Consider the following 13,970-nt stretch of genomic DNA (forward strand, 5'->3'; position numbering starts at 1 on the left):
ATTGTGAAGCCCCCCCACAAACAACCCCAAAAAATAAAAAAGAAGAAAAAAATCCCAGGATACAATCCATCTCTATATATTATAAATACTTGGCAAAAAATTTAGTATGTTTGATAAGTATCATTGCTTATCAGTAAATTGCCATTGCTAATCATTACCATTTGGTGCTAATAAGAATTTATTACTTGAAAATAGTATTTATTTCTGCAACTTGAAGAATGCACACATATGCACAAATACAGTCAAGAGAATTTCCATCCAAATATTTGGTAATCTGTAACATTAATAGAACATTCACATGTGCAATCAAGAGGCTGTTCCTTATACTCTTGTAAGTTATAAGTTATAAGTTCCTTATACAACAACTATACAAATAGGTTGTATAGTGTTCATATAGCAATCACACATTATCATGGCTCTTTGGAATCTGCTACGAAGTAGTACTTCTACAATTATTCTGAGAACCCATCATAATTCAAGTCTAACAATAAATACTTCATTCATTTTTTGTCATTTGCCAATGAGTCTACAAAGCATTAAGTTCATTATATGGATTCCATATCCTTAAAAAGAACTCTTCCTACTTATTTTAAAACATTGGAATTTCAAATGAAACAACGACTGATATTGGAAGAATAATTGTTCCTATTGAAATTTAAATAAACACAGGATCATGAAAACTATTAAGCATGATATGTTTTCGTGAATGTCCAACTTGTTGATGAAAAATTATACAAATATTCAACAATTTAAAAATGAATACTATCTATAATGGGCTGGAGCGATAGCACAGCAGGTAGGGCATTTGCCTTGCATGCAGCCAACATGGCCAACCTGAGTTTGATTCCTCTGCCCCTCTCGGAGAGCCCAGCAAGCTACCGAGAGTATCTCGCTCGCACAGCAAAGCCTGGAAAGCTATCTGTGGTATATTGGATATGCCAAACACAGTAACAAGTCTCACAATGTTACTGGGCCTGCTCGAGCAAATCAATGAACAACGGGAGGACAGTGATACAGTGACTATATATAATAGTTGACTCCACTATTCACAGCTAGAAATTATCCAGATGAGATGAAAATATTGACCAAATGTTATTACTGTTCTAGTCAATGTTCAAGAAATGACTGTTTAGGGGCTGGAGTGATAACACAGCGGGTAGGGCGTTTGCCTGGCACGTGACTGACCCAGGTTTGATCCCCAGCATCCCATATGGTCCCCTGAGCACCACAAGGAGTAATTTCTGAGTACGGAGCCAGGAGTATCCCATGTACATTGCTGGGTGTGACCCAAAAAGCAAAAAAGAAAGAAAGAAAGAAAGAAATTACTGTTTAAACTTCATGGCAAACAACTGCAAATGCTTATTTTGCAAACAAAATCAATTAACATTATAAAAATATTTTATTCAAATCAAATATGTCAAGGTGCGCAGGAAAGTGTTACTGAATTCTTTCCAGGGTTGTTTCCTCCCAGTGGCCTCCCTGTTCTACTCATTGATTCACTACTCTGGTGCTCATTTATACAGTTTTCATCTGTGCTTCTTTGGAAAATCCTGGAGTCCTACAACAGGACATATGACTCTGGCTGAGAAATGTTGCTCTGGATTGTTATTTTTAATTGGTACAATAATAAATCTTAATATAATTGCATTATACAATTATTAATGCAGTTCATTGTGATCATACTAATACAGTTACATTGAAACAACAGAAAGTTTTTAGATGCCGTAATAAGAAGACAAAATTGGCAACTTAAATAACATTTTATATATCATACCACAAGTTTCCATCCCAGTGGAAAACCAGCAGGACTTTACTACTGTACAAGAAGGGAGACATCCACGACATTGGCAACTATCACCCAATCTGCCTGTTGTCTGTCGTCTACAAGCTGTTCACTCGAGTCATCCTGAATAGGATTGGCAGAACACTAGATGAAGGATAACCATGTGAGCAAGTCGATTTCCAAAAAGGATTCAGCACAATCGACCATATCCACACGATAACCAAGCTCATTGAGGTTTCTTGGGAGTTCAAGATGCTGCTCTGTCTAACGTTCGTTGATTTAAAGACCTTTGATTCTGTTGAGACAGAAGTGGTCATCGAAGCCCTAGCCAAACAGGGCATTCAAACTCAATACATCAGGATCCTCCATGAGCTGTATTACGGATTCACTACCAGGATCTCATCATTCTACAAAGAAGTTATCATTGATGTCAAGAGAGGGGTTCGGCAGGGTGATACCATTTCACCGAAACTCTGCAGTGCCACCCTTGAGAACGTCATGCGACAACTGCAATGGGAAGGAATGGGAGTGAAGATAGATGGTTGGCAACTATACCACCTTGCTTCGCTGATGACATCGTTCTAATAACACCAAATATCAGCCAAGCAGCACAAATGCTGGCCGACTTCAACCATGAGCATGGAAAAGTCAGACTACAGCTGAATCTCATGAAGAAAATGTTTATGAGAAACGATCTCGTTCCTGACATTCCATTTGCTCTCAACGGGACGAACATCTCTGAATGCAACAGTTATGTGTACCTAGGTCGAGAAGTCAACATGACGAATGACCTGGCACCTGAGTTGCGCAGGAGGAAGAGAGTGGCTTGGAACGCCTTCAAGAACATCAAAGAAATAGCTAAGAGAACGAAAGAACCTCTGGCTCCAGGCAGATCTCTTTGATTCCACTGTTTTTCCTACATTAACATATGCCTCAGAGACCTGGACCTATGAAAACAGGATGAGAACGATACTTGTGTCTCCCAAGGAAGAACTGAAAGAGCTATGTTTAGAGTATCATGCTTCACTCAAATGAGAGAAAGAATCCAGAGTTCCGACCTCCATTGATGATCAAGAATCAGGGACGCTTCTCCCATCCTGGGAGGATCCTCCCAACACCCTTTATTTGGTGCTCCTTTCTCTATCTGAGCTCCCTTTTGGATACTGGGACCCGTGGTGGTGGAAAATGGGCACTGATGGAGGGATGGGTGTTTGATCATTGTATAATTGAAACCCAAGCACAAAAATTTATAAATCTACACTGTACCTCATGGTGTTTCACTAACAAAATTTTTTTTAAAAAATTAAAAAAAAAAAAGAATCAGGGATGCTGTCTCGTTTGCCAAGATGTCAAAAATCAGATGGGCTAGACATGTAATGAGATTTGGAGTCGATCACTGGACTAGAGCCATTACTGACTGGATTCCACGGGATGTCAAAAGATCACTTGGCCGCCCACCTATGAGATGGTCAGACTTCTTTTTTTTTTTAATTTTTATTGGTGAAACACCATGAGGTACAGTTGTAGATTTACAATTTTTGTGCTTGGGTTTCGATTATACAATGATCAAATACCCATCCCTCGGTCAGACTTCTTTGTCAAGACCCTGAAAGATATGTTTGAGGCTGTTCATGTTCCTAGAATGAACAGATGCCACTGGGCTACACTAGCACATGACAGGGGTGAATGGAGACATTACTGGTGCCCACTCGAGCAAATTGATGAGCAATGGATGTCAAGTGATCAAGTTATATATTATAAACTTTATATTATATTATATTATATTATAAACATTATATTATAAACTTTAATGCAGATCATCTGTGGAGATAAATCCACTAACGGCATGTATGAAGAAAACACTAACATTTCCATTTTCCTCCTAAAAGATTGAATGCTATGTAACCATTTAATTGCATTCAATAAGAATTTATTGTCCTATATTCTGTATGTATGGGCTAGAGCATAGCATAGCGGGTAGGGCGTTTGCCTTGCATGTGGTTGGCCTGGTCAACCAGGGTTCAATTCCTCCTCCCCTCTCAGAGAGCAGGACAAGCTACCGAGAGTACTGGGCCTTCATGGCAAAGCCTGGCAAGCTCCCTGTGACGTGTTCAATATGTCAAACACAGTAACAAGTCTCACAATGGAGACATTACTGGGCTCACTAGAGCAAGTCAATGAACAACGGGAGGACAGTGCTACAGTGCTATTCTGTATGCCACAAAGTGAGTGTAATGAGAAAAACTATACACAGTCAAAAACTACCCAGCCTCAGAGCTCAAGAAGATTATAATTCTTAAGATAATAATAAGTAAATGGAATTAGGATGAAGTATAAAAATGGCCAAGATGGAAACAATACATATTATGGAAGTACATACCTATGGTTATTATGCCATTTTGACTATAAGGAAAGCCAGCCTCTTTGTAACGGCATAATAATGACCATTGTAAGGAAAAATTTAATAAGGTGATTTGAAGAAAACCTAAACTCCCTTTATTTGATTGTTTCTACATTTAAGCAAATCAGTCCCCATCAACATGACAATAATTTAATATAATGTTAAAGATCTCCACAACCTAATATTGATAGTGACTGATTTTATAGAACTAAAATATAAAAATTATTTAGGTCACTCATCCATCACATGAAAATTTTTTCATGTGTCACTACTAATGGCACCTTTCCTCCTTGCTTCATTTTTGTTTGCTTTTTTTTTTTTCCACACCCTGGTAGAATCCCTAGGTTCCAGTGTGCCAAGTGCTTGTATGCAGTGTTTGAGTTTATATTCTGGCTCATATTTTCCTCCTTGGAACCAATGAGTAACTTAAAGATCACTTGAATCTATTTATCTCTGTTCAATAAAACAGTAAATAAAGTGTTTGTTTAGTGTTCCCTTTCAAGTCATTAGTGAAGAGCTGTCTTTCTAGTTTAATTTCTCTTTCCTCCTCTCCGCTCTGTCTTCCCACATCTCTATCTACACAAACACCCACACCCACACCGCTCCAACACCCACACAACTTCATATATTTTTTCCTTCCTTTCCCCTTCCCCAAAGTGTTCAACCTGTGGAAGTTTGAAAGTCAGCTTTCATGTGAAAGAAGAGTGCCTAATGTCCTAAGATGTGAAAAGAAATGGGAAGGATTTTTGATGAGATGTAGTTTGTTTTCCTCTCTTCCAACTCTCTAGCAAAGGGAGCTGGTACCTGCATGCCATGCCAGGTGGGGAAGGACAGGGTCAAGGAATTTGACACTTACTTATGCATAGTCATAGCTCACTCACCCACTGTGCTTTTAGAGCTAGTTTTATTTCTTTAATAGGCAATCCCCTTTGCCTGGGGGAAATCTCTTTTTCCTTAGCACGCCCACCCCCTCCCCCAATCCCTCCTTCCCCAGCACCCGAAAGGAAGTCCTCAAAGGTGTTTCTGTCCAAAGGTGATCCACAGTTTTCCCTACCATCTCCTACCTACTGTCACATCTTTGCAGACGAGCAGTCCCGAACTTCCCATCCTCTCTCCACTTGCCTGGAAAACAGGCGCAAACGGGACCCCACACCCACCACGTAAGACAAGCGCCCGGGGGTGCAGAGATCCAAAACCCAGAGGGAGGGAGTGGGGCCCGCAGACAGCTGGGCGGCGAGGTGAGCTTCAGACCCGCACCAGGTGCAGGGTTGAGGATGCCCGGGAGGTGAGAGGTAACCGATTCTCTGAGCCTTTCACCAGTCTCTGGAGGTTGAAAAGTGGGGGACGCGGTGGGGGGTGGGGTTTGCTCCGCTCGGGGGGCGTGGGGAAACACCAGCACCTGGCGTGACCCCCGGAAGTTCCAGGGTGCGGGCGTGAAAGGGTGCGGCGCAGGATGCACCGAGCTCCCTACACGCGTACGAGAGAGCTGGCGCGCAGAAGAGGGGGCGAGCGGCGGCAGGTTCCGCCTCCCCCGGCCCGCGCGCACACACGCGCGCCCCGCGGCTCGGGCTGGCGGAGCGCGGGCGAGTGTGAGCGCGGGCGAGTGTGAGCGCGCGGGTGCGCACGCCGCGGGAGCCGCTGCCCTCGCCCGCCTAGCACCCCGCTCAGGGCATCTGCGGAGCCTGGAGACCGGGACACGCTTGAAGTATGGCATGTGGTTGCAGAGATGATTTCTGCCAAGAAGGTGCCCACGATCGTCGCGTGCTGCGGGCTCAGTTTCGCCCTCCTGCACTTCTTGTGCTTGGCGGCTTGGTGAGTTCTCCCGGGAGGGATGAGGGTGGAAGATGGGCGAGGGCAGGGTGCAAAGTGACTGGCTTCCAGCGGGTTCTGCTAGGGCAATCCACTCTCTCTTGGGTAGGTCAGGGACCCAAACCCGGCTGTTGGGGATTGTCGTTGTTGTTACAGTTGTTGTTGTTGTTGTTGTTTTCCTTTCTGTGACCGCATAGACGCGAAGAGCAGGAAGGGCACTAGGTGCAAGAATAGGAGTGTGGGCTGCGGGTGCGTGTTCTCGGGGTGCTCCTTTCCCGGGAAAATTGGCTCTTTCCCATAGCTCAGCCCCTGAACCCTTCACCGAGAGGCCAAAGACTCTTTCCCTAGATGAAGAACCTGTTTGTTTCCACCTGTTCTTTCCTTGATTCTTAAAATAATCCCCTTCGCGCCCCCGCTTTTTCTTCCCTTCCCTCCCCGCCCCCCTCCCACCCTTGTGCATTTGCAGTTTAAACGAATCCCCAGGACAGAACCCAAAGGAGGAGGAGAAATTATGCCCGGAAAATTTTACCCGCATCTTGGACAGTTTACTCGATGGTTATGACAACAGGCTGCGTCCTGGATTTGGGGGTATGAACGATGATTTCGAACGCTCCAGTGTGTCCTGTTTGTCGCTCTCCGTCTGCCTGTCTGTCTGTCTGTCGGTCGGTCCGGGGGAGCAACCTTAGGTATGCTTAACGTGCAGAAATGAACCTTTTCGTCTGTCTCTTTTCCCATCCTCCCCCTCCCCCTTCCCCCTTTGCTCCTTTCTTGATGAGACCTCTGACAAGACCGCCCCCTCCCGTCCTGTCCTTTCCCAGCTCCCTGCCCCCTCACGAGCTTTGCTTCTCCCCCACACTAATTACCTCCCGGGACCTGCCTGGCTGGGTGGGGGAGGCTGGAGCAGAAGTGTCAAAAATGGGAACTCTCCAGGATCCGTGCTGCACCCTGGCAGTGGAGTTCCAGAAAGCTGGTGACTTTGCTTACAGCCAGGTTTCGCGGGAGGCAGCTGCTCCGAAGTCCCCTGCCCTCCCACGTGGTGTCCATCCCTCTGCCAAAACCTTGGCCGCCCGCGTTCTTCCTAGGACATGAATCTGGGACAAGAAGCTGCAGGTTCTGTTCAGGAAAGCGGGTCCTTGTCTTTTTCTCTGCTTCAGTGGGTTGCAGGTTTTTGTGTGTGTGTTTTTCTTTTCTTAAACTTTATTTGGCTTTTTCTTCCCTCCTAAGACTTAAAAGTCGCAGTTGTTTCTGAATGACTTCTTTCTGTAGTACAAATCTCTAAAAGATCTAATATAGGGACAGGCATGAACAACATTGTGGGTCTTTTTTTTTTTCCAAATTGAACATTCCCCTTGCTTATATAATGAAAACCTATGGGGTAAAAGTTATACTAGGATGTACTTGGTTGGCAGACATTTGCAGACCCAATCTGAACCTGAAAGGCCCTCTCAGTCCGGTTCAAAGAAGACTGGTGACAAGGAAGGCCTTCCCAGAAGTGTCCACCCATATTTCCGGACAGCCAAATCCTTGTTGTTTCCACCACTGCTGAGCCAGTTACATCCAGGAAATGAGTTAAATAACATGCAGGCTGTTTCTTAAAGGACCTAGATTCTAGTAGTACTGGTAACAATAATAACCACCGCTGTTGCATCTGTTTATTTTCATATGCGTGTACACCAGGTGTTTTATAGGCATCTGTTATTAATTCTCAAGATGCTGAAAAAAAGCTATGCTTGCCCCCCCCCTTATTTTATAAATGATGATACTGAGGCTTGAGAAGTTAAATAACCAGTCTAAGTTCAGAGTTGGTAAGTGAGATCAGCAGGGTGAAAACCCAGGTGAGATTAGGAATATCATATACCATGTAATGAGTCACCCACCTATTAGAAGCACAAAAAAAATAGAAACTTCTGAGGTACATTAAAAAATACAGGAATGAGAGAATGGATTCAGTTAATAAGAGGCAAGGTACCCTGCAAAAGGAAGGGTACCTTGGCATGATTTAGGAATAGTTTTTTGGAAGAAGAATTGTTGGAGATAAAGTAAAAATTGGACCAAGTGGAGCTGAATGGATCTTTAGAATTGGTCTAATCTTGTTTCTTGTGTTGTTTTTCAACAATTTAGAAGAATAGAGTCTAGTAAAGGGAAGAGATTTAGAGGGACACAGGGCCCACCAGTCTGGGTCAGTCTGGTCTTCTGATCTAAGCCATTTTTTTTTCTCCTAGACTTTATTGAAAGGTGAAAAGTTACCCTTAGGTTGCTGAGGACATTAATTTAATTTTTGTGAGTTGACAATTAAAAAAATTGGATGATAAGGGTGATTTTCTTGGTTCTTTATACACTGTGTTTTACTTAGCATTTCATTCATCTTTATTCACATCTGAAATGAAACTTTTTTACAGAAATAAATCAATTGTTGATGCTCAGTCTTTTATAAGTCATTGAGAAAGTGCCACTTTAGGTAAAAAATTAGAGAAGATTTTTGATAATGTGATATATTTATGACTGTATTTTATCAATAACGGAGAATTTATCAACCACTAAAAGTTTCAAACTTCACTTTTAAAGGGAAGAAAAATGCATCAAAAACATATAATTTAAATATTAGAGAATGGAAGAACTTAAACATAAAATAATGTGGAAAGTTATAGTTGCAGTTATATCATTTTCTTATTAAATGTTGAAAGTTAAAATTATTTCTTCACAGTTGGCTATAGTAACACAAATTATAATTCAAAAGAGGAAGGAATCCATTGTAAATGGATGCTTTTTAGTAACTTCCCTCTTTCGTAATATGACACAGACCATCAAATGCGTGAACTCATTATTGGAAAACTGTGAATTTCAGTTAGCTGCAATGCTACTGGTAATGTTATTAGTCATTTCCATTGTCACTGCCAAGTATTACCCACTTTGATAAACTTTTATAGTTTTAAGGGAAAGGTGTTGAATTGACCTTGCTTTAAGTAGCAGCTGATTATGAAAATTTACTACGTAGCATATTTTTGGGTTCAGCTCATAAATATTTGTGATTAATGTGATTCATTTTTTAGAAGTGGGTCATTCTTTGTAAATGTGTTGTATTCCAGATGTGACAGAGGAATAGTATTTCTCACCTGCAAAAAATGTGTAATCTGTTTACAAAATGTTGTAAATGAGCATCGCTGACATAATAAGAAAACATGATTAGCACAGACTCTCAGATGCCACAGGTTTGATCCCATCTGACATTTCACAATTTGTGGAAAGTTTGGCATTTTAAAAATAAAATGAATACAATTCACATTTGGACCAGTATGCTATAAATACAGATTGACTTCCTGATTCCTATAATCCTACCTTTGCTCTTTGTGGAGCATTGACTTTTTTATCTGTTTATACAACTTAACTGTGTTCCATTTAAACTAAAGCTAAAAGCAAAGATTTGGATTAAAATTGGATGGCTTGTGATTGCTCAGTAGGCCAGGCAGGGGTTGAAATAGATTTGGAAGCTGAATTTTATATTTTTAACTCGACAGCACAGCTTGCGATGGGGAAATAAGAGGAACCCAAATGGTTCTCTTCCTTTCATCTCTCTAGGATCGCTTCTCCTTTAATCCCACATTGCCCCATTGCAGAAGAAAAGGGGGAAGGTGAGAAGAGAAGGAAAGATGCATGGTGAGAGGAGCTAGTTTGGGACATCTGAGGGTATAGTTATTTTGACCTCTGTCAAATCAGTCTTCCATCCATCTCAAAGTAATTTGAACCTACATCGCAGTGGCATATAAGTGAACCTTCCATAAAGGAGGGGGTGCTCTTACCCATTTTTAAAACTGTGACAAGCCTTATTTAAAACTGCCTAGCTAAGGTACCAACCACCAGGATATTGTTCAGCCAGATTGTACCCATTTCAATTCACTGAAGGGTTCTCCAATCTTTTGTGCATCCTCGTCATTTGAGGTACATTGTGTAGAATAATAAATTCTTGAAATATAAATGCTCACCTTAGTTCATATTCCACAACCTCTCTGAAGTAGTGCTAGATATTTAGGGTTAACTTAGCAAGGTTGTTTGACAACACTGAAGGATTTCATATTAGTGGAGTCCTCTACAGTTTTGAGAATATTTTCATGTTCAATATCTAGGATGATCACAAGACAAAAAGATTAGCAGGATGGGCTTCATCCCCCTGCTCAAGGACAGACTGAGAAAAGTTGCAACGAATTCCCTGTACAATCCACTGCAAGCAAATAAACGACCACATTTCATGTCCTACTCATTAAAAAATAGCAATATAAAATACTGTCCTGGAATAATCCTGTAGCATGCTAACATAGAGTATGCCATGCTGTGAAGGTTCTGTTTCAGACATGCGGTCTTTTACATTTAGACCTAGTGATAATGGACATGGTAGCAAAAAAGTTCTCAAGCAGACAAAAGTAGTACAAAGATCTCAAGATACGTAAGTGTGGTTACGTAGTTTAGGAAATTCAATTTCTATAGTTGTAAAGCAGTAGGAAGAATGTCATCAGAATATCTTGGGGTGGTAAACCAAAGTCAGCTCAATGCAAGCTCTTTGAGAATTATTTTTATTGTTGTTGTTGATTTGGACCATACTCTGCAGTGTTCAGTGCTTCCTCCTTTCAGGGATCCTGAAAGACACTTGCATGGTGAAAGTCTTAACCCACTGTACTATCTCTCAGGCACGCTCTGTGAGAATTCTTTAGATAGTTTAGATAGTTCTTTTAGTGAACACGAAAGCCTTTTAATGTGTTTTGTTTGTTTTTGTAGTAGAGGAAATGACAGATGATTTATACTATAATGTGATCTCTCTGGTCTGTATATAGCAAAAGATTTAGAATATGGAGAAATAATAGAATTAAACCAACAACTGACAAAACTTTCTCGTTCTCCCCTAACTCTCCCTCTCCCTCTCTCCTTCCCTCCCTCTCTTTCATTTTCTCCCTCTCTTTCTCCCTCTCTCTATGTGTCTCTTTCTCAACAAATTCATGATAAGTTAGGAAAAATATTTTTTAAAATATACAGTAAAGAAAAGAGAAAAATAAAGATGACTCTTGGGTTTTGAGAAAGTGGGAAGAATATGTTAATTTGGAGAATACTGGAGTAATAAAAACTTGTTTAGGGTGAAATTAAGGGTTTTATGTTTATGTTAAGCTTTAAGCTGAGCACACACATACACACATATACATAAGACATATATATTTATTGCATATATGCAGCAGTTTTACTTGTTTGGATATAAAAGAGTTTGGTCATGAGACTTCTGTCATACAAAGTGATCAACACCTATGCTGTGAGAATAGATGTCTATAGATAAGTATAGAAAGAGTCAAAACATCAGTATTAAAACAAGACACAAGAAATGGCAGAGGGACTGGAGTGATAGCACAGTGGGTAGGGCATTTGCCGTGCACAAGGCAAATATGGGTTTTATTCCCAGCATCCCATATGGTCCCCCGACCACTGCCAAGAATAATTCCTGAGAGCATGAGCTAGGAGTAACCCCTGTGCATCAATGGGTGTGACTCAGAAAGCAAAAAAAAAAAAAAAAAAGGAAATGGCAGAGCACTTGCCAAAGAAGATTTAAAAGAGTAGAGATAAGATAGAAGTGCACTAGTAGACTGTGAAGTTAAATTAGTTATAAGAATGGGGTATCTTAAGTAGAGCTGAGACACCTCTCAAATTCTTCTAAGATACTAAGATAAGATCTGATTACATGAAAACATTGCATTTCACCAGTATTTTTTTAATCATACATATATATATGATGGGCTGGAGCGATAGCACAGCAGGTAAGGCATTTGCCATGCACACGGCCAACCTGGATTGGATTCCTTCGCCCCTCTCAGAGAGCCTGGCAAGCTACTGAGAGTATCTCGCCTGCACAGTAAAGCCTGGCAAGCTCCCCGTGATGTATTCGTTATGCCCTAAATAGTAATAACAAGTCTCACAATTTGTTGTGAGATGTTACTGGTGCCCGCTGGAGCAAATCAATGCAATGAACAGTGGGAAGACAGTGCTACAGTGCTACAATATATGATCAGGTACTGTTACATATGGCACTGGAAAAAATATTAGTGAATAAGAGGCACAAGTCCCTGTTCTCACAAGCTGATAAAGAAACCAGAAAACAATATATGGACTCTCAGATGTTGATAACTGCTATGGAGTAATTAATACAAAGAAAGGGAGGATAATACAAATATAGTTTTAATAATATTAATAATAAAATAATAACTAATATGGTTAAAAATATTTCAGTAAGGAAGTGATATTTGAGCAATGACTCCTAGTAGGTAAAATTTCAAACTGCAATTAGTTTTCTGATTAGAAATTATTGTGCCAGATGCTATGAAGTCAAGGTCCTTATAGTGGAGGCAAGCAAATCTGAGGAATAAGAAGCAATGAGAAGCAAAGTGATACAATGCTGACTTTGTATAAGCTTTGTAGATTGGTCAGGACTTTACTTTTATTTTGAGTCATATCAGAGATGATCTAAGGGATTACTGAAGGTGCATGGCCTAACAGGCCAAATATTAAGAGCTTACCTTGGTTGCTATAATAAGATAGGAAGTCAGGGTCAAAGGCAAATTTAAAGGGGTTTTAACAAAGAATCAGGCAAGAGATGATGAATGTTTACCAAGTTGATGGCAGAGGAAGTTTTTAGATTTGTAGGAAGTGTTGTTTCTGGTTATATTTCAAAGTTCTGGTTAACTGCTGACATCTAGCATGTGAGATAAAAGGAAAATGTATCAGGTCTGACATCTAAACTTAAATGCCTAGAAAAATGGGTCTGCAAAAATAATATCTCTCACTTTTATCCACTTTCATCCAGGAACAACTTTAAGTGGATGAACAGTTTGTATGCAGATATATTAAATCTGCGATAGTGGATATTAAGTAAAGAGGAACATTGAATACAGGGGAAAGGAGCATATCATAATCTGAGATTTAAGGGCATGAAGCTAAATTTTCTACCAAAGACAGCAATAATAAAGAAGAGAAACAATGTCGAGCTATGAGGTCTCTAATGTTAAGATGTAAAGAGAGAAGGAATCTTCGTAATCCCTTTGAAGTAGTAAGAAAACCTGAAATAGTGTAAACTGGATTTTTTTTAAGGAAGGCAGTTTTAATCACTTTCAAATAATTCTACTGATAGTTTGAGCAAAAAATAAACATAAAATTAATTACTAAACTTAACATTATCCGAAGGAATCGAACCTGGCTCAGCCAGGCTGGCTGCGTGCAAGGCAAACGCCCTACTGCTGTGCTATCGCTAGGGCGTTTGCCTTGCACGCAGCCAACATGGCCGACCCGAGTTCGATTCCTCCGCCCCTCTCGGAGAGCCCGGCAAGCTACCTAGAGTATCTTGCCCGCACGGGAGAGCCTGGCAAGCTCCCCGTGATGAATTCGATATGCCAAACACAGTAACAACAAAGTCTCCAATGGAGACGTTACTGGGCCCGCTCGAGCAAATCGATGATCAACGGGAGGGCCTTTTAACATTATCCGAAACTTTTCTAGCTGGAGCGATAGCACAGTGAGTAGGGCGTTTGTCTTGCACATGGCCGACCCAGGTTTGATATCTCTGTCCCTCTTGGAGAATCCGGCAAACTACTGAGAGTATTCCGTCCACACGGTAGAGCCTGGCAAGCTTCCCAAGGCATATTTAATATGCCAAAACAGTTACAACAAGTCTCACAATAGAGACATTACTGGTGCCCACTCCAGCAAATAGATGAACAACAGGAGGACAGTGCCATAGTGCTACAGCATTATCTACTTCTGTGATTTTGACAAGCAATTTTGATGGCATACTAAGTGCAAGTGTGGCAGGGTGGGATAAAGAAAGAATGGGAGTTGCCTATAAAGTATCTTCTCTTCTGTGTTTGTTGCATCATTATTTACATGTTCCAAGATGTAGAAATATTCTGTGTTCTCTGAAAGATGAGTAGATACATGGAGAAAGTAGTTGTAATA

General features: G+C 41.0%; 1 protein-coding gene across 1 annotated transcript in view; it reads left to right on the top strand.

Annotated features, from left to right (window-relative positions):
- Positions 1-5,752: 5,752 nt before the first annotated feature.
- The window catches only part of GABRA4 (gamma-aminobutyric acid type A receptor subunit alpha4), a 70,160-nt gene continuing 61,942 nt past the window's right edge, over positions 5,753-13,970 (top strand). The window contains exons 1-2 of the mRNA XM_056111263.1: positions 5,753-5,996; positions 6,460-6,581. Coding sequence (XP_055967238.1) covers positions 5,911-5,996; positions 6,460-6,581 — 208 coding nt within the window. The 5' untranslated portion in view covers positions 5,753-5,910. The remainder of the gene's footprint in view (positions 5,997-6,459; positions 6,582-13,970) is intronic.

Source organism: Sorex fumeus, unplaced genomic scaffold, assembly GCF_029834395.1.
Source record: "Sorex fumeus unplaced genomic scaffold, SorFum_2.1 ptg000013l, whole genome shotgun sequence".
Taxonomy (NCBI): Eukaryota; Metazoa; Chordata; class Mammalia; order Eulipotyphla; family Soricidae; genus Sorex; species Sorex fumeus.